At 37.3% G+C, this 23,666-nt stretch overlaps 1 protein-coding gene across 1 annotated transcript in view; it reads right to left on the reverse strand.

Moving 5' to 3' along the window:
• Positions 1-9,953: 9,953 nt before the first annotated feature.
• The window catches only part of LOC105391467 (hematopoietically-expressed homeobox protein hhex), a 69,122-nt gene continuing 55,409 nt past the window's right edge, over positions 9,954-23,666 (reverse strand). The window contains exon 4 of the mRNA XM_038106652.2: positions 9,954-10,707. Within this exon, the coding sequence (XP_037962580.2) occupies positions 10,258-10,707 (450 nt within the window). The 3' untranslated portion in view covers positions 9,954-10,257. The remainder of the gene's footprint in view (positions 10,708-23,666) is intronic.

Here is a 23,666-nt window from a genome sequence, read left to right on the forward strand (position 1 = left end):
CTACTCAGTTGAATGACTAAAGAACAACTCGTCAAGTGGTTGACTGTAACGTCCAACGTCTTGACTGAACGTTATTCAGCGAAGTCGTTAAATGAGATATAGTATAGCAACTTTGTAATGTCTGGTTAGGATGAACATGACCAGACAAGAGTCAACAAAAAGACTATGTTACATCTCACAAATTAACCAAACGTACCTTGATATTGTTGTTCATAATGGGGACTACCGTTTTTTTGCTCACCAGTTGGCGCCACTGTTGACTGAGGTCAAGAGGTACCATAGCTGTCAAACTTATCAAAGGCGACTTTATCAAATTGGCGCGAAATAAAGTTTTAAAATCTTGAATCTCATAAGCTTATTAATTATAAAATTACTATCATCATAACGAGTTACTATGCCGTAATGTTGTGCAGATCCGTTATGTTCGGAAAGAAAAGGAGGACATAATATGTTACCAAGTGATAAAACTCTTCTAAAACAGTGGCTTGTGAAATAATTATTATCCGACAATCTCGTGTTTCTGAAAATGATTATAACCAATTTCAGAAAGAACATAATATAAATAAGGATTAGGCATTTAATAAATACAATAAAAATAAAAGAATTACACACTTATTTAACTTTTATTTATCACTTCTATACAAAAAAATACACATTAGTAATCCACACAATGAATGCTGGTTGAGTTGTTAGTTGAAACTAAATAATGGTAGTAGGTATAGTATACTATTCTATTATTTGTGTGGGTGTCAGTACCTGCACCTGCTGGCTCACTCGAATGGAGCCTTTGTGCATATCGCCTTAAGGTCTAAACTCCACTCCTAAGCTTGGACCATTTCCTACCACGCTGGTCCACTGCAGGTTTGGTTGTTGGCAGGTTGTTTTCATTCACCGTAAGAGCGATGGTATACATTGTACATAAATTCCAAAGTACTTATTGGTGACAATATCTAGATCTGGAGTTTCATTTTTAGTGTTCACACTGCTATACAAAGTTTCTGAAGACCACTCAACAGTATGTATACACGAATCATTTTGTTGTATGATGCTGTCCTCTACGTTTCCAACCAAGTTACTGTTATGGTCATAGTTTTGGTGTCTGTAAAAAGAAAAAACATAGCTGTTACCTAAGCAAACAAGCATACACTTCGTAAAAAATAAGGTTGTAAACAGTAAACAAACTAACCTCTGAATTGGCTGCTCTTTGAGACCGCTTATTTTTGCGCCTCTTTTTTTTTAATTCAGCTTTCAAAGCGTGCACATTAATCGACAAATAATCCATATTTGCGATATTTCGCAAAAAGATATCACTTTTCAACAGGGAAATGAACGAAAATATAATTTATCACGAAGCCCGCCAAACAAATTATATGAAAAGTAAAAATGTCACTTGACCCAGTCAACACCAGCGCCCCTAGCGGCAAATTCACACGCGTTAGCTCCCATTATCCAATTTCAGCACATTTTTTTCTTTGAAACTATCCGCCGGCGGTGTAATAATAGGTAAATCCATGTTGTCATACTATTTTAACATAAATAACGCACTTTAAAGCTAATTTATTTGCAAAAAATAACAATACAAGTGCTTTTTGTGTCAGCTGTTCGCTGTTAGACGCCATATTTGTTTTATTCACCACCTGACTGATTTTAAGTCCGCTAACTAGTTGGACGTTTTGTGACACTTGTACAATCAACGTTCGGCCTAGTCATACAACTGAATAGCGTCATCCAATGAACGGGCTAGCGGTTCAATCAAACAGGAGATTAAACCAGATGCCTGCGACATGTATATATATATACAACTGAATAGCGCCATTCAATGAACGGGCTAGTGGTTCAATCAAACAGGAGATTAAACCAGTTGCCTGCGACATATATAAAGCTTCCTTACATGAATCAAAATTACCCAACCAGTCTTCATAAATTGACAAAATACGAACATATATAACATCACCCAAAAACCTTTCGGAATAACCCACCTGCACCTTAACTGTTTCTTTCGTCATTTCCAACACACCAGAAGATGAACTGACTGCAAATAAATAATTTTAATATTTTGATAACAATACTTTATTAATTCCTGATAAAAATTTACTTAGTATAAAAATACTTGTATGCCTGCTGATTGCTTGTAACAACGTTCTCCATAGTGTTATTACCTTATGCTTGTAGCAATAGCAAAGCGTTACAATAAAATACCTAAGTAATAATAATAAAGGAAAACCGCAGGAAAAGCTCTTGAAAGCGTCGTCACCCGCGCGGGTAAACACAATTTACGAGTTATTTTGGTTTTGGTCAGCAATCCATGAGTATAATAACACTCCCTATAGTCCCAATCCGGCACTGATTCTGCTAATTAATATTCCATTGGACAGGGTTTTGGATGTTTTGGTTTGATATCAATTGACTTACTTAATTATCTGATTATTGTTATTTAATCCTGTATTGCATGAATTTAAAAACAGAAGTGTAGAATAGAATAGAATAGAATGCTATAAGCAAGCAACCCACAGGAGGTGCAGGAAAATTTAATTAGTTATAAGTTGTGCTAAAAAAAACAGTACTTAATTAATAAAAAATAAAAATATTTAAAATAAAATTCCAAAATATATTAATTGTTTTCACATAGCCTGCTAGAATATTTTAAATGTATGTCTTAGTTTCCAGTACCGAAACAATAATAAACGTTGCGGTATATAAATTGTTAGCTTGATTAGCAGAATGGGAGCTTTTTCATAAAGTATCCCTTCGGTACCACACTTGTTACTCTCCTAATGAGCACCGATAGCATTAACGTTTCTATTAAATAGGGTACATGCTAATAATAACCAAAGTATTAAGTAATTTAATTATATTGTACATAGGTGTAGCATATTTAGACAAAATTTATGATTAACAGAATGAGAAAACAGAGATTTATTTTTAGACACACGCCATTATCACGACATGTAAAGTCGCTTTCTTGTCTTTCTGTAATCTATGTGTATGCTTATAGATATTTAAAACTGCTCAACGGATTAAAATTCTGTTAATTTTTGTAGTGTGGTTTTAGATAAAATAATTATTTATATTTTATGCTCTTTTATTCCGGAATTCCTTATAGCGTGAAGCGAAGCTCGCTGGAAGAGCTAGTAAAGTATAATAGGTGTATAATTATGTAGAGGACGAGGATAGCCTATTACATAATATTGTTTAATACATCACTCAGCTGCAAGCTACAAGCAATAATGTTATTACTGAGTGCTTTCATCTTATATCTTCAAAGCCAGCAAATCCGCAAAACAAATAAAGTTTTTCGAATCAATTCAACCTTCCCTCCTCTACATTCACTTATTTATAATACTTTCACTGTGATTCTAGTGTGTGTGTGTGTGGAGTGTGTGTCTGTGTGTGTGTGTGTGTGTGTGTGTGTGTGATCACATTTGACCGCTGAGCGCAGGTGTCCGGGGTGTAAACTTTATACGGAACCCTCTGCAAAGATGAGATTGATATAGAGGTGATATTGCTCTTTAGAAATTTCGTTTGTGTTGGGCACTTTTTTGCTATGGAGAGCAAATTAGTTGTTCATGAATTTCCGAATATCTTAGAATAAAAGTATTTCAAAATAACCAGTTCAGTAAAATACAATTCTACTTTTCCTGTACAAACACTTCAAATTAGTGTAAGGAGGTTCATTCATGACCAACCGTCAAGTAGTCTGCCGTGAAGCTTGCAGATACACGATTATATTATCAGCAGTTTCGTAGGTTTACTATGAATATGACACTACGTACAATAAAATACAAAACTATCACATGAAATTGGTTAAATCTCAAGAATTGATCCCTACCTGTGTGTCTCATCTAGTCGTGGCTGATGTTTGCCGCTCCACACGATTATGACATAAACCCGTTACGAGCCGCCATCAAACTACAAATTGGAAAACGCTCAGCGATCGCCGACTGTACGCGATCATACAAACAAACAATCTTACCTTTGTATGTAAGAGGAAATCAGGGCTTAACTTACTTTGTAGGTACCATCAGGTAGGACGACGATAGTACCCTCACCAGCAATGAAATAGTTCATACTGCCATTGACTTTCCATGTATCACTGGAACTTTTTCAGAGGATATTTAAACATTACATTCTGTATTATTTGTATAATAATCAGAAAAGTGCGTCCACTTCATCGGCATTACCTATGAAAATCCATTTGGGACTTACAATACCAATAGGTGGACGCTTACCTTTATCCTCTATGCCTCTGAAAAAATTAAAATTAATTTATTTGCCAAAAAAAAAAAACATGCAATAAAATTTAAAAAAATGTACTTATGAAAAAATGGCAAAATGGAACAATCTCAGCATCTGCTGTAAGTTGTGGCCAACGTTACAGCGCTGGTTTTCAGATTGTCCCATCTCACATCGGATAACTAAACATACGTTACATGCGGGTAGTGGACACAATAGAAAAATAAAAAATACATTGGAAAATTATTATGAACATTAACATAATTACAATCTGGCTCCTATACTATATTTTTTACAGTCATCTTAAAATGAATGTTCATTTTTATGAAAAATATGCAATAATATGCTTTTTGTACCAAAAATATTAAGTATTATTCTCACATGACATGGCTATTTGGCTATCAGTTCTATTTGCCTAATATTTAGCACAGCACAAAAACAACCAGTCTATTTCACGACCACCCTCTGTTCAACTCCAATTTGCATCCATCCATCACGGACTTATCAAATTGTAATCCTTTCTACAACGCCACCAATACGACATTACAAATGTACAATATTTTGATTACAAGCGGTATTAGTGCGGCCGCCGCGTGGCGTCCACGTGTCGGTCGCGTGTCGGTCGCGTGTCGGCGGCGCGTCGGCCAAGTCTAATTGAACGCGTACTAGTGAGATTATTTGCTTACACAATGCTTAGGTTGTTCAGTCAGTTTATTAAACGGATAAACGTGGCGACATGTTGTCTCGGTGTTGGGGTGACTGATAGCAGATAAATATACAATCAATACACACTTGATATTACATTGTAATAATAGTGTGTCCTTTTTATTATTACCATTAGCATTCATAATGTATCTAATATTTTTTTCGTATAATCTTATTCAACAAAATAATATCGGATCGGATATGATTATGATTTGAACCTCGTCACATTAGTCAGAGTTAGATTTACTATATAACTACTTACTAGGTATAAGTATGTACATAATAAAGAGGTAAGTAGTAGTAAAAAAAAATATACTTAGTAATATAATAATAATAATAATATATTACTAAGTACAAATTTCAAAGTTTTGTCACTCTTGTAATTCCCTAGTATGTACGAGTATAGTTTACTCCATAGAGGATACCCAACCAAAGCACATCAATGTATGAGCAATAATATTCTTTATTTATTGGACCTTAAAATCAAAAACAATATCAAAGTTATTCCAAAATCGTTTTCTTCAAACGAGACATCATAGTCATAGGATATTGTTGTACGCATTGGTGATGTGTAAATATTGTTGTAGCGGGTTCCCCGTGGGACGCCCATATAAACGGCTCAGCAATGAGAGCCTATGCCTGTAGGGATTTGCGCTAGGGAACCGCTATAGCACGGTGTTCTACTATATTCTGATGTACTAAAGGTAAGCATCCACGTTTCGACATCGTACGCAACGGACGCATCACATTCAGTATTCTTTGTATGGAAATTCGAATCCAATCCCTTCATAAAATTTTGCAGACTTGCCCTGTACGTAGGTTGTTAGTATAGTTACATACTCAATTAAATGTATCGAACAGCTGGTTTTGTGTGTGTAGCGTCAGGACCATTATACATACCTGCCTATACTACGGAAAGTCCACGGAAGCCACGGTCCACGGAAGCCTGTATGGTACCGGAAAATTGGCGTACAATAAGTCCAACAATGGGCTATATAAGGCTGATGATGACCTGTAGCGTGTCCTTATTATTCGCGTGGACGTCACGATTCATATTCCATGTTGTCCCCCCCAGGTGTCCTCGAGGGGGGAGGGGGAGGGGGAGGGGGGGAAGAATTGAATTTGAAAACAGAACATCTCCCGATCACATCACACGCCGCGGTGACCATGAGCGAGGGGAAGTTTGGGACTCAATATTACGATTGTTTCGATATTTGTGCAATAACTAATATGGTAAGTTACTGATACTTCTTATTATCGTGTCGATAAACTCGGTAACAAACACTAGAGCTGGACTAGCGTTTCATTGTAGTGTAAGGATTAGCCAGTCAGATTAGTTAGGTATCAGTTGCAGGCCAATTAATCGGACCCGAGATTCAGCGTAGTAGTCTAGCAATCAAATATATAACTATAATAATCAATATCCGTTCGTCAAGAATATAAAATCTATATCTGATGATGATATAATATAGGAGTTTTTGTTTCTTGCACTTGAAAGTGGCCGTCCACTCATGAACAATCGAAAAGGATAAACGGCGAACGCTACAAGACTTTACTTATTTTTGTTATTGTTATGATTATATTGCGGATAAAAACATATCCACCCCACGCCTCGCGGCCATTCTCCGCCATAGACAAGAGTTTTATTGTTTTTATATTTATTTATCCGGAGGCGCGGGCCGGCCGCCTTTATATTATGACGTAGCAAAGGTCCCCCCTCTGTAAAGGAAATGTTAGAGTGAATGTAGCTGTAAGTATTTTAGTCTTAAGTATCATTTATGTACTAAATAGTGTTCTTTAAATTTGTTTATTACTTTTTGGGAATGGCATCATTTTTAGGAGAGACTTTTAGTTTTACGAGTTTTCTTTAAATTTTCATCATAAAAATGTACTCACTCTCTATTTCTTTATATAACAAAACATAAGGGTTTATGGTTATTTGATTGTTTCATGACAAGACGTCCTGAAAGACAAAGCTTTACACAAAGTCGTATCCATACCGCGCTGTCGGATGTCAGGTGAGACAAAAGTCCTATGATAAGTCAGCAAGATTTCGCCCTCGCTTATCGTAAGCCATAACCACCCTACACACGCATATCTGCCAACCAACAACCACCCTTAACACCAGCTCATAAGAGTGAAAGGGTAAGCACGGGCACAGTGGCCATATCATATGATGGCACGTTTCATATCAATAGGAAATCGCGTCAGGTTTTTGGTTTCAAATTGTAAGCAATCGCGCGGGAATGACTTCTTTGTTTCATATTTACATGTTTTGGTTTCGTAATGCGCGCTGTATGGAGGCTGTATGCAACACTCGGGGCCGCGCCTGCCTACGAATGAAATAAGTAATAAGAGGTAGACATTTGCATTTATGAATGAAAAAACTCGTGTAGAACAAGGAAAGGGTCTTGTATTTTTGTAAGTACAGGTACTTTTAGACTGTGTAGAGAGAAATTTCACTATACTCACCAATCTTTAACAATATGTATATTATGTGTACTTACGTGCTTTTAGTCACCAATTTTTTTATAAGTTTGAGTACATAATATTTTAATATTTCTTTTTATAAATATAAGTAAACAAGTAGGTACTTCATAAAAATGTGATTTATTAACTTCTTGCTTAACAATGACATGGATTAACCGTAACTTTTGGTACCTACAAAATATTATTATTTTTACGCTATATTATTTTTATATTATTATTATTTTTAAATATTATTATTATGACTTGGTTTATAATATTTTTCATGATATACTGTGTCAAAAAATATATTGCATTCTAGACACTCGTAGTGACATCTGCCTTAATTTTCTTTCACTAGCTTATCCAGTAACTCTTCTGTAGTTCCAGTAAATGACACGGCACTCCGAGGGCGCTGTGTCGACCTGTGGAGATGGGGAATCCGGGGCGATGGGAACCATGCGAGCTCGTACACGAATTTGTTACTTAGTTTTCGACAGGATGGGTAGATGGCGCTTTGCACTTTAAAAATAATTTAAACTTACATATATCATTAGGTTTCATTTTTCAAGAATGTTACAAGGTAGGTACTCAGTTATTATATTTATAAGCTATATATCCCTAACATGAATGCGTATTGCGTATGTATCCCTAATATACACTGTAAGCTATGTATCCCGAACCCAATACATCCAAAAAATAACAACATACAGGTCCTTCTGAATAAACCATAGCCCTAAGACTCGCAAATTCTCAATGCAAGAAAGTATATCACATGTAATTTCAGTATTCGTGAAACTAATACACCTTGTTCTGGCTCACTATAACCAGTTATTACTTTTTTGTCTTGCCCAACTCTTTCTTTATTTCGTTTCTTATTTGTCTGCAGTTTACATAAGTATCTACTTTATTATTCCTTCCAGCTATCAAATGTAGGTTACATCATAATATTATGTATTATTTAGCGACTTTGTTGGTTTGTCGTCGACACGATAAGAAGAAGATCATAATTATCTTCTTAGCCCTTTAATTGGACCTAAGCAGTATACAGAACGTAGCGCCAAGCCAAGATGCCTTCGCAGCACACACGCTGTCAACTGCATACTCACATCGTGTTCAAACTTCCGGAATATATATGTTTCCTGATAGGAGCGCTGCAGTATTATGTATAATGTAATAAATACATAATTTATTTTCGCGTTTGAAATGGCCAGGATACCATAATAAACCCATGCTCGGCAAAGTAAATAAATAAATAAATAAATATGTGGGGACATCTCACACACAGTTGATAGTGTTTTACAATCCACTCAGCATTCACATACTTACCTACTATCATAAAATGAAATAAGAAGATGGTAATAAAACACAAACATATGGAAAATTATTTATTTTTTCATCTCGCACTATTCGAAACTAAGCCCTACGGCAATATGAATACAGTGGCATCTCGCGTAATCCTAATTTTGTACGAATTATCCTGGTCCTTCAGACGACCAATCTATCTACATTTATTTGTTCGAGACCAATTTGCTTATAAATTTGTAACGCAAACAACATATTATTGTCAAAACTAGATGTTGCGATGAGGTGACTGATTTGATATGTCGAAAATGATATGAAAATAATATGAATATTACATAAATTAAAATTATATTTATGTACTTATCTATAATAAAATAAAACGAGTGAGTTTTACAATTTTAAAATACTTTGACAATGTAACTCAGTGATTTGGAGCCTAGTGGTGGTGCTACTATGCCGCACATCCTCTTCCCCACAAACTTTCTGTTGAAGATATTACTAGAGGTATGATACAAATAGATATCAGGAACATAAAAACTGGTGGTCATTAATTATGGTTTAGGTACTATCGTAAAAAATATATAATCTTGAAAACGCAATTTAGCTTAAACAACCTGACAATATACCTAGGTAAAGAATTGTGTTGTTAGAACTTTGCCATATTATATTGATAGACTGAAAATCGTATACAATAGTATGTAGCTCTTATCTTATCAATTAGGTATAAGTACCTATCTTCGTATACATACTTAGTCACAAAATTATTGCACAAAATTTAAAAAAAAACATTTGAGTACTTACCTTACATAGTTTATAGTAAGACAAGTAGGTAAATAATGAGTAACAGAGTTTGACTTACTAAGCCTATCTTTGCCTACCTGGGTAGGTCCCGTTAGAACTAAACTTTAATGACTCGATGGCAATTATACTAAGTAACTTTATAAAAAATATACTAAAACATAAGGAATAATGTTGTGTTATTTGCACTCACAAACTAAAGAGGCTCAATTCCTGGCCTGTCTTGATTGAGCTGAAATAAAGATTTACCCCCTTATTCATAGAGAAGTTACAGAACGTTTTAACTAATAAACTGTTTTGTCCCTCTCTGTCAAAGAACAAATTGTTCTTTGTCTGAGAGGGACAAAACAGTTTATTAGTTAAAACGAATTGTAACTTTTCTATGAATAAGGGGGTAAAACTATGTTCATAAAACAGATTTTGAGGTCCATTTTCAATACTTCAGTGATATGATCTCTAAATTAATAAGCATTTTGAATAAAAGTGAGGTAAGAAGACCACCATTTTATTTTACATTTTAAATACTTAGGTAGTTTAGACTTTAGACAAAACAAAAGATATTTCAGCAGTATTTTACAGTACAAAATAATAATGATAAAAGTTTTACTAACGAAAATCTATCTAGATCACAAAAACACCAAACCACTTTCTTTGATTCATTGAGTCAACGGAAACGTAACCATAAAACTAGTTCCTCATTCCTGGCACTGTCCACTAGTGTCCTCACTGTCCACTTAACTCCTCAACTTTCTACATCTCCACGTCCCTGACAGTATCTGCGCTATACTTGAGTTCCTTGACTTCTTCTGGCGAATAGCTTCTTACCAGCACCTTGCTGACGTCACAGATCTCGGCACTGGACAGCTTGTTCGTGATCTTCGTGATCGATATCCTCGACTCGATATCGTTCACATCACTGATCGATTCTAACAACACCCCCTTCTCTACTTTCCGCGCTTTCGGCGGAGGTAACTTTGTACTTTTTAGTTTGTCGCTGAGTATTTTGTTGGTTTTCTTGGACATGTCGAGCGCTAGCGGGTCGGTCCTGGCCTCGTTCTCGGGTTTCCTCTCCTCGAGTTTCCTCTCCTCCAGTTTCCTCTCCTCTGGCTTGTTCTGCTGCTTGAACTCGGCCACCTCTGCGTTGGAGATGTTGTCCTTCTTCTTCCACTTCGTTCTTCTGTTCTGGAACCAGATCTTCACCTGGAATAGAAGATACAGAGACTGTTAGAATATTCGGTCTGTATTAGGAAAAAAAACGTCCATGGAGATTGCCATTGCCATAGAATCCTAATCTACCATTGAAGGTGATCTTTTGCTTCTGGCGAATAAAATGTTCATCGACATAATTGATCTTCTACCTGTGATTCCTGTGACTCAGGATCAAATTATTTGCAGTGGGGCAATACTTATCTCTAGTTCGTATAGGTAGGTACTTCAATAATACATAAATATATTTTCTACGCTTAATTTGATATCAGCAATTACCCGGAACATGTAGCGTGGTTTAATTAGCTGCAGAGACAAGCTCGAGTCGTGTATGTACCTAGTATATGCGTCGATCACTGTAAGCACATAGCCAGGCCGGAAGTGTTATGTATTTGTGTGTATGTGCTATACAGGGTGTATGTTCCGGAGTGTATCGGAGCACAAACAGTTAATTAGCGATGATCGATCCCGGCTGCCGCCCGCGGGACTAGGGATGGGGTCGGTACGGAAATCGATACTTCGATATCGATAAATAAATAAGTTAATTTTAACAATTATGCATACTAATACATATTTAAAATACATCTATTATTTTAATTTACTTATAGTGACAACTGTAGAGAAAGATCCATGAAAATGAAATAAAAGTTGTTTTCTCTGATAAAATGTGAATCATGTGTAAAGGTAAAAATAAAATGATTATAAAATAATAAAATAATAAAAAAAATAATAAATAAATAGTCATTTATTTCAGGCTAGACACCCATATTACACATTATATAAAACACAAACATACTTACACAAATAAATTAAATTGAAGTATTACAATTATTATCAGTTACATACATATACCTATTACATAGGTAAGGTCATTTTTATTTTCGATTTGCGTCTTGATGAACAGAGAGCCAGTGTCTGTAGAATGGATTTCTAAAATCCTCACTTACCACTTTCAGTATTGCATTCCCAGTGCTGCGCAGCCCCGACCAGAATGTCGCTATACGTGACCTCAGGACTGCGAAGAAGTCAGGCACTCCCGCCTCAGAGAACATGCCCGACGCGCTACAGTACCGCGGCCGCCTCATGAGGGTGTGGTATGCGTCATTATACTGCACCCTCATGGTGCTCATCGCCTTCCGGGTGTAGTTGATCCACAGATGCCCAGTGTAGATGTTCTGGCAGTATGCCCTAAATAAAGTTATTTTAACTTGCTCACTGCATCTGTGGAATCTTCGGGCAAGCATGTTACATCTGATCGAGACGAGAGTGCCCGTCTTTCACGCTCTATGTCAGTGTCATCCCTGAGGTCACTCGTCAGTATATGGCCGAGATATCTGAACTGCTGCACAACCCGAACCGGTGCCCCATCCAGAACGACTTCGGGCACCCTCTCCGGACCCCTCCCCGCTCTGAACACCAGCATTTCGGTCTTCGACACGTTGTACTTCAGTCCATGCGCATTTGCATAATGCTCACAGACCGAAAGTAGTTTCTGCAGACCCCTGATCGAGGGGCTGAGGAGCACCATGTCGTCCGCATAACTGAGATTGTTTACACAAACGCCCCCAATATGACAGCCGACATTGGTGCTCCGCAGACCCCGAATCAGGTCGTCGATGTACAGATTGAAGAGGTCCGGAGAGGTGAGCCCACCCTGACGAACTCCGCAATCTAACCTGTACTCGTTAGATGTCGCGTCGCCCCACCTCACGCAGTTAGTTTGGTTTCCGTACCAGTACCTCAACAGACTTATCACATCATTCGGAACATCTGAGCTCGACAATTTGTTCCAGAGAATATTATAATTCACTAGATCAAATGCCTTGCTCAGATCCAAGAAACAGGCATATACTGAGGTAGATCGATCGGTATAATATTTTACAGTGTGTTTTAAACTCAGTATAGCCGAGTCCGTTGAAAGACCGGGGCGGAAACCAAACTGAGCATCCGAAATATCTAACTTTCCCACCAGTTCGGGCTGCAGCAGACGCTCCAACACCTTACCCAAAATGGTTCCTAACGAGATAGGACGATAGTTACCGGCAGATCCAAGGTCACCGGGGCATAATAACGGCATAATAAATTTATATCTGATCTTATTCAACTAATGAATCATACTACGGTCGGTGGTACTTTCTAGAGTTCGCCACACACTATATAGTGACTTGGGAGCATTTGACCCACGACTAGGGTTGCTCAGGTACACTCATAAATTATTTCAAATCTTACCTAACTTGCGATGAAATCAAAGTGACAGGCCAATAGCATTTTATGCGGCTTATAGATCAATTAATTACTTATAGATGACATATAACCATTATAAAATAAATTTATTAAATAATTACTTAAAGATGTGACTATTACAAACACTTTGGCAACCCTACCCTAAAAGCTTACTCCCAACACTATTTAAACAATAACAGCCTTTAAAGAGATAAACCATAACGTTAGCATTCAGTTGACCGCCACTCTCAGCACAAACACAAAGCAATCCTCTCACCGCAAACATCCAGATAATAATTATTGATTGTGTATTAGCTACAAATGCTACAATCCCTTATCACGAGCGAGACAGGTGTAGCTGGAGGCATGTGTGTGAGAGGGACGGCTGCAGGGGTGAGCCAGGGAGTGATTTATGTTGGCAACACTGACGCGCTGTCACTTGACTGTCATGGCGGCGTGTGTCGCGCCGTGACACTTGACACTGTGATTAGGATTGGGATGTGAATTAGCTGGTAGTTGTAATCTCCATTTACAAATTGGTAGATATCTACGGTTAGGTACATTTTGTTTTAATTGCGATGAGATTTTTGAGATTTCAGGAAGGCGTATAGGTAGTTATATTATCTGCTTTCATTATTTACTCTGTAACTTTTAACCTAAACGGCGTGAATTTGATAATGGGTAGTTCGATTATAAAATAACTACTTTAATCACATCAATACGTTATTGCACAGCAATATGCAGTTGCGGAAGCCTCCATACTACGTCACATCTTATAGAGTGTCCTAATGCCCCAAAGTGCAGTCAAGGAGACCTGATGAAGGCCAATGATCTCGCAATAAGAGTAGCAAAACACTGGAGGAAGTTAGCTTAGTGCATTTACACGGTTGAAGAAGAGAATACGTTATTGGCGAATCTTTAATAAGAGAGTTCATTTCTACGAAGTGTCCATGTAAACCATCTTACCCCTTAATCGGCCATGGCCCTTAACTCAATGGGCTAAAGTTCAAAACAAGTTAGGTTCCATAATATATCCTATGGCCGATTGAGGGTTAACATTATCAGTGTACCTACTTATTTTCCCACACCTGAAACATGATACTGCGAATTGATTTAAACGTTCAACTCGCTTCCCAGTACTCTAGTTCAGCTAAACACGTCGAGCGCGATTATAATGCTAACAATTTATCACACGGACATTAACTTAGATATCACAAGTGATTTTCGTGAAACAGTAACACACAGAAGCCCGATCACAGGATTCGATAGTTTTAGAATCTACACAAACATATGAAAAAAACAAATGTCATTTTTGGAACTGACAAATTCGCCTTACATTTTGACAGTGACAGTTGACGATACTGTTCTTTTTCCATGATGTTTGTGTAGTTTCAAAAATATAGTCCAGTATCGAATCCTGTGATCGCTACATAGACAGACATACACACATACAGGTTGGCGAGTGTAGTGTAGCATCAATGATTGAAGTCACGTAATAGCTCAAGAGCAGCCGGACGGATGAACTGTGGGATGGGAATTTAGATATGAACATGATCGTATGTCATATTACGGCAATTATAGTGTATTAGTCTATGGTATAGCTATAGGTACTTTCTCTAGCTTTGGCTTCCGATAGTGCGTCCTGTTAATATGAGTTATTTATAAAATGGTGTTGTGCTTAAACATGATTGTTGTATAAAGTGTTGGTATCATATCATAAGTGTACATTACATATTATTTCACGTCCAGAAATACAGATTTATTTTTATTTTATTTGGTACAGATTAAATTTTAAGGTCGGTTTTATATAGGTAAGTAATCGATATCGATAGTCGATATAAAAGTTCGATGCTTAATATTTGCTAACATCACTGAGTACTCGACCGTACTCGATGTATTACAATAGTAAAGCCATTGCGGCTACTTTCGTGATGTTACGAATGTATTCAAATGCTTAAAAATTAGGCGCTCCAATAAATTCGTAAGTAAGTTAGTAGGGGAAAAGGGGTAGTAACTGGCCACTTAAGCACCTTGGCCACTTTACGTGTGTGCTCCATCTAAATGCATGATCTGATTTAGGTGATTTATATATCTAATGATTCACTAGATCCTGTTGATTGTTTTTTTGATCAATTTAATAATCAATAAGAACTATTTATTTAAATATCTTTATTTAAATGAAAAGTATCACTTTTGTGTAGTAACTGGCCATAAATTTTAGTAACTGGCCCTCTTATTTTGCAGTAACTGGCCACCTAATATTATTAACTACAATGACAATTTTTAACCTTATAACTACTGCAAACATTAAAAAAAACCACAAAGGTTCCATTCGAGAGAGCCAGGTGCAGGCACTGACACCCCCACACAGAATATAATAGAATAGGGCTATCGGAAATCCTTAGAGAGGCACACGATGACCCTGAAGTCTGGCCACATGCTCTACCATCGGGAGGGTAATCAACTGTCCCAAGGTGGCGTAGGATTTCTTGTCAACCTTGTCCTTGTCCTTGTCAACAAGTTAGTGGAGATCAGTAGTGTGTCGAATCGGGTAGCGTACCTTGTACTTAAACTAACCGAGAGGGATTCCTTGAAGTTCGTACAGGTATATGCACCAACCTCGACACACTCTGACACAGAAGTCGAAGCAGTATAAGTTACGAAGATATCTCTAGGGCTATCAAGTGTACTGCTAAGACCCAATACACCATTGTGATGGGGGACTTCAACGCCAAAGTGGGAGTACATGAATGCAAAGAATTGAGGGTAGGACCCCATGGCTTTAGTAGCAGAAATCGGAGAGGGCAAATTCTTGTTAACTTCCTCGAATGAGACAGACCAGAATGGGCTGTACTTGATGAATTCTTTCTATGAGAAACATCCCCGGAGGAAGTGAACATGGTCAAGCCCCGATGGTGTAGGACGAAAAATGAAATCGACTTCATTATGACTGACAAGCGGCACATATCCAGAGATGCCTCAGTGATTTACACAATATGATTTATACATTTTAAACTGGGAGTGATCACCGACTTCTTGGAGGCACTCTGAATATCAATTTCATGCTGGAGAGAAGACTGATGAAGCAGGCCCTTCGTCTCACGCTGCACCAAATTGAAGTTGGCATGGCAACACCAGCTTCCAAAGAGAACAACAGAGCCGATTCGAATCGCTGCTAACCACTACGGATATTGACGAGGATACAGTCCAAATAGTGAAGGCTGTTTGTGGGCTGGGCCACCATTATCTTGAAGAGATTTTAGCATATATCCTGAAACATAAAATAGTTCTCAGTAACTGGCCATGTAGTAACTGGCCACTAGAATACCTATGCCAGTTACTACTAAATATTGAACGATTTTTACAAAATTTTTATCACAGAAAATGCTATTTAAAACCAAGGTAATAAGCTGTATTTTAAGTTAATTTAATTGCAAGTAGCAAATTGGGGTAACTGGCATAGGGGGGCCAGTTACTAAAAATACTATAAAACTGGAACCAGTAACTGGCCAAGTCGAAAAATGCAATAAAAAATCAAATTAAGGATTAAATCAGTACAATTTATAATTGCTGACCTCAAAATCTATCGTTGTCACTATTTAAAGTCACTCACAGAAACTGGGGACAAAAAATATCGCCTCTCGAAATAATGTCTTCGCTTAACGTTTTCTTAGCGCACAACCATTTTAACAGACGCACTGTCGTCGACTGTCAGAAAATTGCGGGTATTTTGAAGACCAATCGTTCAAGCGGAATGAGTGTGAAATAAAATGAACGACAACTTACTAGTGGTTAGTGTCAAGCTGTAACAGATGGCGTGCTGTCATCGTATTTCTTATTTTAGGCGAATAAAAAGCCGTGTGGCCAGTTATTGGGGGTGGCCAATTTCACCAACGTTTACCCTATATCAGATTTATCGATACTAAAACAACCTAAACATAATGTTTAAATTTAAATTGATTGAACCGTAATAATCATTAGCTCTTCGCTTCCTAAATTTCTCAAATAAATAAACGAGTATTAACGATCAGCCGCATCGGTCCCAAACCCATTCGTATGTAAAACCGACCTTTCCCGCCAACCCTTCTGATCTCGCGAAGGCCAGCGCCTCCCGCCTGTTAGGTCACCGTTTAATTATAGGCTAATCTCGGTTATAGGTTAATTTCTCATCAACCTCGTATAATTTTAGATATCATCAAAGATTTGTGACTTGCTATTTATATATTTTCTATATTTAATACTAATTAAGTATTTAAAAAACTAATCAAATTTATATAAATTATATTAAGTATTATTAGTAAATTTAACTTCCAGTCCCATGTAGAAGTGACAACATTTAGAAAACTATCGACAGCCACCCCATCCCTAGTGTTATCGGCCTCCCGCCGGTGACTGAGCCTCGCTAATCCAACAATTACTCATTGAAGATAGTTCGTCCCCCCGCGAGGCCGCCCCGCCCCCGCAGGCGCAGGGGTAATCTGCACTAAGAGGCTCAAGACAAACGACGAAGAAACTCTCGTTTAGCTGTCACAGTTATAAGAACGTGTTTGAATTGGACGAAGATATTATTGATTTTTACGTCCATGTTCATACAATCAGTGGTAGGTAAAGTTTTCATAGGTTTTTCTATAATAGCATGAGATTTTTTTTAGTTATTATGATATTTGGATTGAATGCAGCAACTATGTTTTATGTTATGAATGTAAAATAACGTATACTTCAATGTAACCTTACGTAACGTTTGCATTTTCCAATTAAGTACATAATTCCTTTATGTAAAACTACAAATTTAAAAAGTCGTCATTCTCGTCATTAATAATTATACTTACAGTAAAATAGAATTGATTAAGAACTTAGTTTCAATTTTGTATAAAAAATTATAATTGTGATCATACAGTGACAAGTCATTGATCCATCCTGACAATGAGCCTAATTAACCGAACAGCCGTCGACCCACATCGGCAACATTAGCACGAATCAATATTATTATCTATGGATTGTATCGACACATAGAGCTAGCTAATGACATCACTAGTGCTAATCACAAATGATCGGGTATAATCCCGTCAAGTGTAGTAGGTAGTTGTGTCTATAGACATAGCGCGAGTGAGTAGAAAGTTCACTTTCGATCGCTGAGTTCACTTTAGAGTTCAATAGTGTTGAAGACGCGGTCAAAATTAGCAATTAATTGCAACGGGTTAATAGGTTAATGAGCTTTTTATCAGATGTTTTTAAGTACCGATTAGTAAGTTAGGTTTCAGGTTGGTAAATTAACAAAACGTTTCGAATTATGATTTTAACGGTGTGTGGAAAGAAAAAAAATTAAATCTCAAAAGTTTAAACCACGTTTAACGAATGCTTGGCATAATGCATAAAGTAGTTGTGGTAAGGCTGATAAACTTTAAAAACGTCATAATAAACATTGAACATGATAGGTTATAAAAAAGTTTTCAGCTAAACAATCTTAATCTATGTACTTAGTTAGTTGCGAAACAGACATTGTAAGTTGGCATCAAATTTAATCAGCAATTAAACAACGAGTGCGTATTAATCACAGTTTGTCCGAGGCTTGCATAATTGACGCCAAAGCGGGCGACTCGTTGCAGCAACCATTACGAACATTATCGCGACTGATATTAATGCTCTGTAATAGCAAGTGACAGCTGAAACCATAATGCTTATTTATTTAATAGCTGTTGAAGTTGAGATATATACAATAAATAATTAGTAGGTGAGTATTTGTTTTACCAATTTTGGAGAATAGTTATTTATAAACGTGTACAATTTTGATACCAACTCAAAAAACTCGTAGGGTCAGACTACTCAATGGACAAAAATACTCAACGGACAAACGACGTGACAATGATTTAAAAGAGGATTGTTTTTACTAAAAGTTTGCAGTGTGTTATCGACATCAACACATACTCCAATCAGCTCTGTCCCATCCCTAGTCGTGCGTGTGGTCGATGTCGCACATCGCGACAACCTGCGATTGTATCGAATCTCAACATCGAACTGCACTCGCGGCACAACACTACCCGTTTATTTAGCAATTAAAATTTATAGGTACCATTTTGAATTCGGTATTGTGTCCACTGTGCTCTACTGGGCCCAGTAATTATCTCGCTCGGAGTGTTTGTGTCAAGTTCTAAGAATTAAAGCTAATAGCGTTTAATGGATCGGCCGCTGGCACTTTAGATCTTTATCGGGAAACCACTTGTCTAAGGCGAAGTTTGTACTATACCTACATAGAACGTATCTAGGTATAGCATGTACCCAATCCGTGTTTCCTTCAATCGGTTCTATTAACTTAATACATAATAACTTCATAGAATATATCGTTTATTTATGAAATTACGTAAAGGAATAGAATACTCATAGAAAAATTTAATTTCTGACGTTCTACTCTATTGGTGGTAAGTATTTAAGATTGGTGTATGTCTGTGTCTATATACAGTTTTACAAATTCAAATAAATCTATTTTCATATACACCTACCTAAACTCACAGTGAATATATGAAAACACCAATAAAAACTGCCGATTACATTATAATTATTCCTAACATAATCGCCTACCCACGCAATCATTTACCCAACTATTCAATCGAAATAAATATCTATTAACATTATGTGTTTAAAACCCATACGCTATTAGCGATTAAGCACAAGTAGGCTGTGTCGCTGTGATTCGCAATCATCGCGTTAGCGCGGCGAAGTGAATCGATACATAATCGAATCGAGAACATTCGATTCGTTTTAATTACATTCGCAATCGATTGACTCGGCTCTGTGGATATCGTGGAATTCATTATGTTTGTGTTAATTATGATAAGTGAGTGGCTCTACTGGCTCGTTAATAGCTTTATACATAAACCTCAATAGTACCTTCGTACCATAGACGTGTTATTGCTATGTTTAGCAGCTATTGGCCTAATTAGCTATTATGTTGCTTGGCAGATGCAAGCTGACCTGGCAACGATCAATCATTATCATAATGTATTAGATATATCCATTTCAATCAAATTATGTATCTTATTATATACATATTGTGAAGTCTAAAGATATACCTACTACTAGTAAGTACCTACCTAACTAAATACGAAATAAATAGTGCTGAAAAGACAAGGCTGTTTTACCTTCTTGATATTACTGAAAGCAAGTACATTCCGGTTAAATGTTTGGTACCAATAGGATAGACAGGTATAGAATACTGGTACCAGTGGTAGGTACCTACATGAAAATAAAATAGTCAAAGCCTACTTAACTACTAGACAGATTACATTTACAGGTATAGACTCAAGGAGATACAAGGCACTTTAAAAGTTTCTATGAACGGATATTTTTTTCCCAAAGGAACATTGTCGCCAAAAACTACTTCCTAGACATTTCCTGAAGTATGATGACAGTGTGTTTCTGCAGATCTCAATCGGGCGCTGCAGAGTTGCATGGAGTGAGTGCTGAGTCGCCAACTCGGTCTGTCCACTGATCGAGGATAGTCTAGTTGTGTTGTTGACGAAATTGGCACAGTACAATGTGATTTATTGGGTCGGTTTGCGCATTATTTGTTTCATATGAAAATTTTCCTGAATTTAAGAAAGTTGTTCGGCAAATGTGGGTCAAAATAACCGTTTTGCACACTCTACTTACAAACATGTATGTTGTGTATTCCACAACTTTCAGCAATAACCTATTAATAGATTAATAGCATAATATATTTTATGTGAGCTTCTGAAAAGTGAATTCTAACTCAAAACTAAACTTAAAAAGTGACCTAGCAAGCAACAATGTGTTCCTTATTGCAACTCTATCAATAAACAACCGATTTACTGTACGAGTATAACTATCTATAAGAAGCATTTTATTAAAGCATTTTCGCCAACTACCTGGTACGTAATCTACATCTGTCTGCATCTCTCGAGTGGAGTGTCCGGGGGCTGGTGCCGAGTGCTGACTGCTGGTCTCCCGCCAGCTGCTGACACAATACTGTAGCACCTTACACTGCAGAATATTATCTTGTTCAAGGTGTTCCTATACATTCAGGAGAGAGTCGCAGAAAGTGTAGTTGAATAACCTTTTATTAATTGTTTGGTTTTCAAATAGAAATTAATACCGTAGCTTCCTTAGACAAGTTTATAGGCACCGACGAGTACATTTTTTTTGCCACTAACAGTTTAAGATAAGTACTCGTTTATGTCATAATTATCTTCAATTTGTTATTATTTAAATATAATCTAGTACCTAAGTACTTGTAGTTGGTCGATAGTTGTCTGTGACGCGAGAAACAAAGTGCGCGTCTATTTGCATAACACCTTGAAACGCTCGGCCGATGTATCGTTTTATTTATACATTTAATTAATTGCAAATTAAGCTTCATTAATAACGCATTAAATATAGTGAAGGCGCGTTGCGGACGGCAATTACAGACATTCATTGAATTGCAAAACGCAAATACGCGGCGCGTGGGCAGTCGCGCCTCGCGCTGATTGGTCGGGCGCCGCGGTCTGCGCCCGCGCACGGCTGCGATTGGCCCGCAAGTTTTCACAATTATTTGGCAAACACACAAGTGGGCGGGGCTAGGGAAATGGAAAATAGGCGTTGAGTTTTCGTCTCACAGTCGATGACAGCGCCTGTTCGCGGTGCGGCGCGCGCGGGAACTAATGGCCATTACTGGTGATGTATGTAGCAGTGGAGATGATGTATGGAATGGCCCCACATTGATCTACCAAATAAATCGTTAATATTCATAAGTAAGCATAATAATATAAATGGTGTCTTGTTATCTCGCCGCCGCTACTCTACATTTAAGAACAAAATGTTATTCGATGTTTATCTTCGAAACGGGCTCCGACTTAATTTTTTAAATGTAATTTAAATTGCTACTGTTAGTTTCGATCGATAAAATTTTGATTATAAAGGTTGGGACAATTAAGATAAGAAAAACAAAGATCATTTAAGTTTACCGCTCGACGAAAGTTGGCAAACTCTACATCATAACTAACACATCTTCGACTCTTCCGAGTTTTGACTCTCTACGCTGTCACATGAAATCACATGGTTTTAACGTTAGTCCACTTAAGTTAATTAATGATATGTGTTTAGTGTTAGGTACTTGATTGAACAGCTTTAAAGCTTTTTCATTTCATTAATACCAAGGTTCCTAATATAGTGCAAGTGTAGAAAAAGCGATAAAAAATATAAGTACACAGACTAGGTAAATTTTCTGCCGGGTCTCCAGGAGATCTATAAAATAATATTGGACTTTATTAAGCTACTAGAATAGACAGGTATCTAAATAAAGAATTTGGTATGCAAATTCAAAGCTTCTTCCCATGTCACCAGGTTCCCACCATTAAAGTGAACATTAAAATCAATTTTATCAATAATCGGATAGAAACCAATCATTGTTAACCAGTCTTCTAAATAGCGCTTTTAAATCGACCACCTATTAGATAAGTAGAGCTACCATGACTTCTCGTTTGCGATTGTTGAACTGTTTTTGTAAATGTAATTTAGAATAGAATAGAGTATAATATTATAGTGGCAGTGCAGTATCAGTTCAGTTGCACCTTAGTTTTTCGTGGAAAGATTACAAGAAAAATATTCATAGGTAGGTACTTATGAAAAAATTTTTGTGACGCTATGTCAGTCTCCACGTAAATGAATGATTTCTACTTAGAAACCCACTAAAGCATTGACATAATAATATAAATTGCTCACTAAAGGTTCTATATGGTATCATGGTAGTTCAAATACGAATACTATCCAACAGCAACAGCCATGCCATCTCAATCGCAAGTTGGCGGTAGAGTCACGTCGCCATAACGACAATAAAAACTAGATATTCGGCAAATATCCGGCGGCGGATGAAAGCACAAGACCAGTAGCTCCGATACCGCTCCAGCCTCCATTTCCTTACTTTTAGTGCTCATTAGCTAATTAAATAATGTATGTAAATGTCGCATGTATCCACTCTGGTGGCGGCCGCTTAAGGCGCGTGCTTTAAATATTTATGCTAATACAAGTTGTGGGTGGTCTCGCAGGTGCGGATATCACGTATAGGCCTTAACACCTACGGCTGCATACCCTTAGTGCTAAGGGAATAAGGGTTAGAGTTGTTACTGTAGCGGTCGGATCAATTGTTTCATTGGAAGAAGATAGCCGTCGGATCGGAAGCGGCGATCATGAATGAATCACTTAATTTAATCTATTGTCTCATCGCTTGGCAGAGTTCAGTATAAGGTACTCGTATACTTACTTAAGTAGTGTTTGCATGGTAAGTCATATTGAATTAACGGACAAACAATTGCAATAAAATATGATAGTATGTTTGACTAATAAATGTTTCTAGATGGCAGTTAGAACTAGGGTATTTAAAATTTCTTTGACCGAGTGTTTTCGCGTGCCCCAGCCTCCAACGCACAGTCGCAAATTAACCATCAACAAGTCAGTCTCCTCCGGGCTTCTCGCAAAAACAATTAACAGAGTGCAGGCTCGTTAATTAGCAGTTTAAAAGTTTTACAATAAAATTAACGACACGCGGCCCGCATTCCGCGCGCGATGACCGGCGAGCGACTCCCGCGCAGGGGGTCACTCTATACTACAGAATATACGAACGAACGAGAGCTGTCGTGCAATTGGCATGTTTAATACAACGAGATAGAGTCGTGGCTAATGCAGCAGCGCTAAGAAACTTAGTTTTTCGTCATATAGAGTGACCCCCCCCAAGGTGG

This window comes from Plutella xylostella, chromosome 7 (assembly GCF_932276165.1).
Source record: "Plutella xylostella chromosome 7, ilPluXylo3.1, whole genome shotgun sequence".
In the NCBI taxonomy this organism is placed as follows: Eukaryota; Metazoa; Arthropoda; class Insecta; order Lepidoptera; family Plutellidae; genus Plutella; species Plutella xylostella.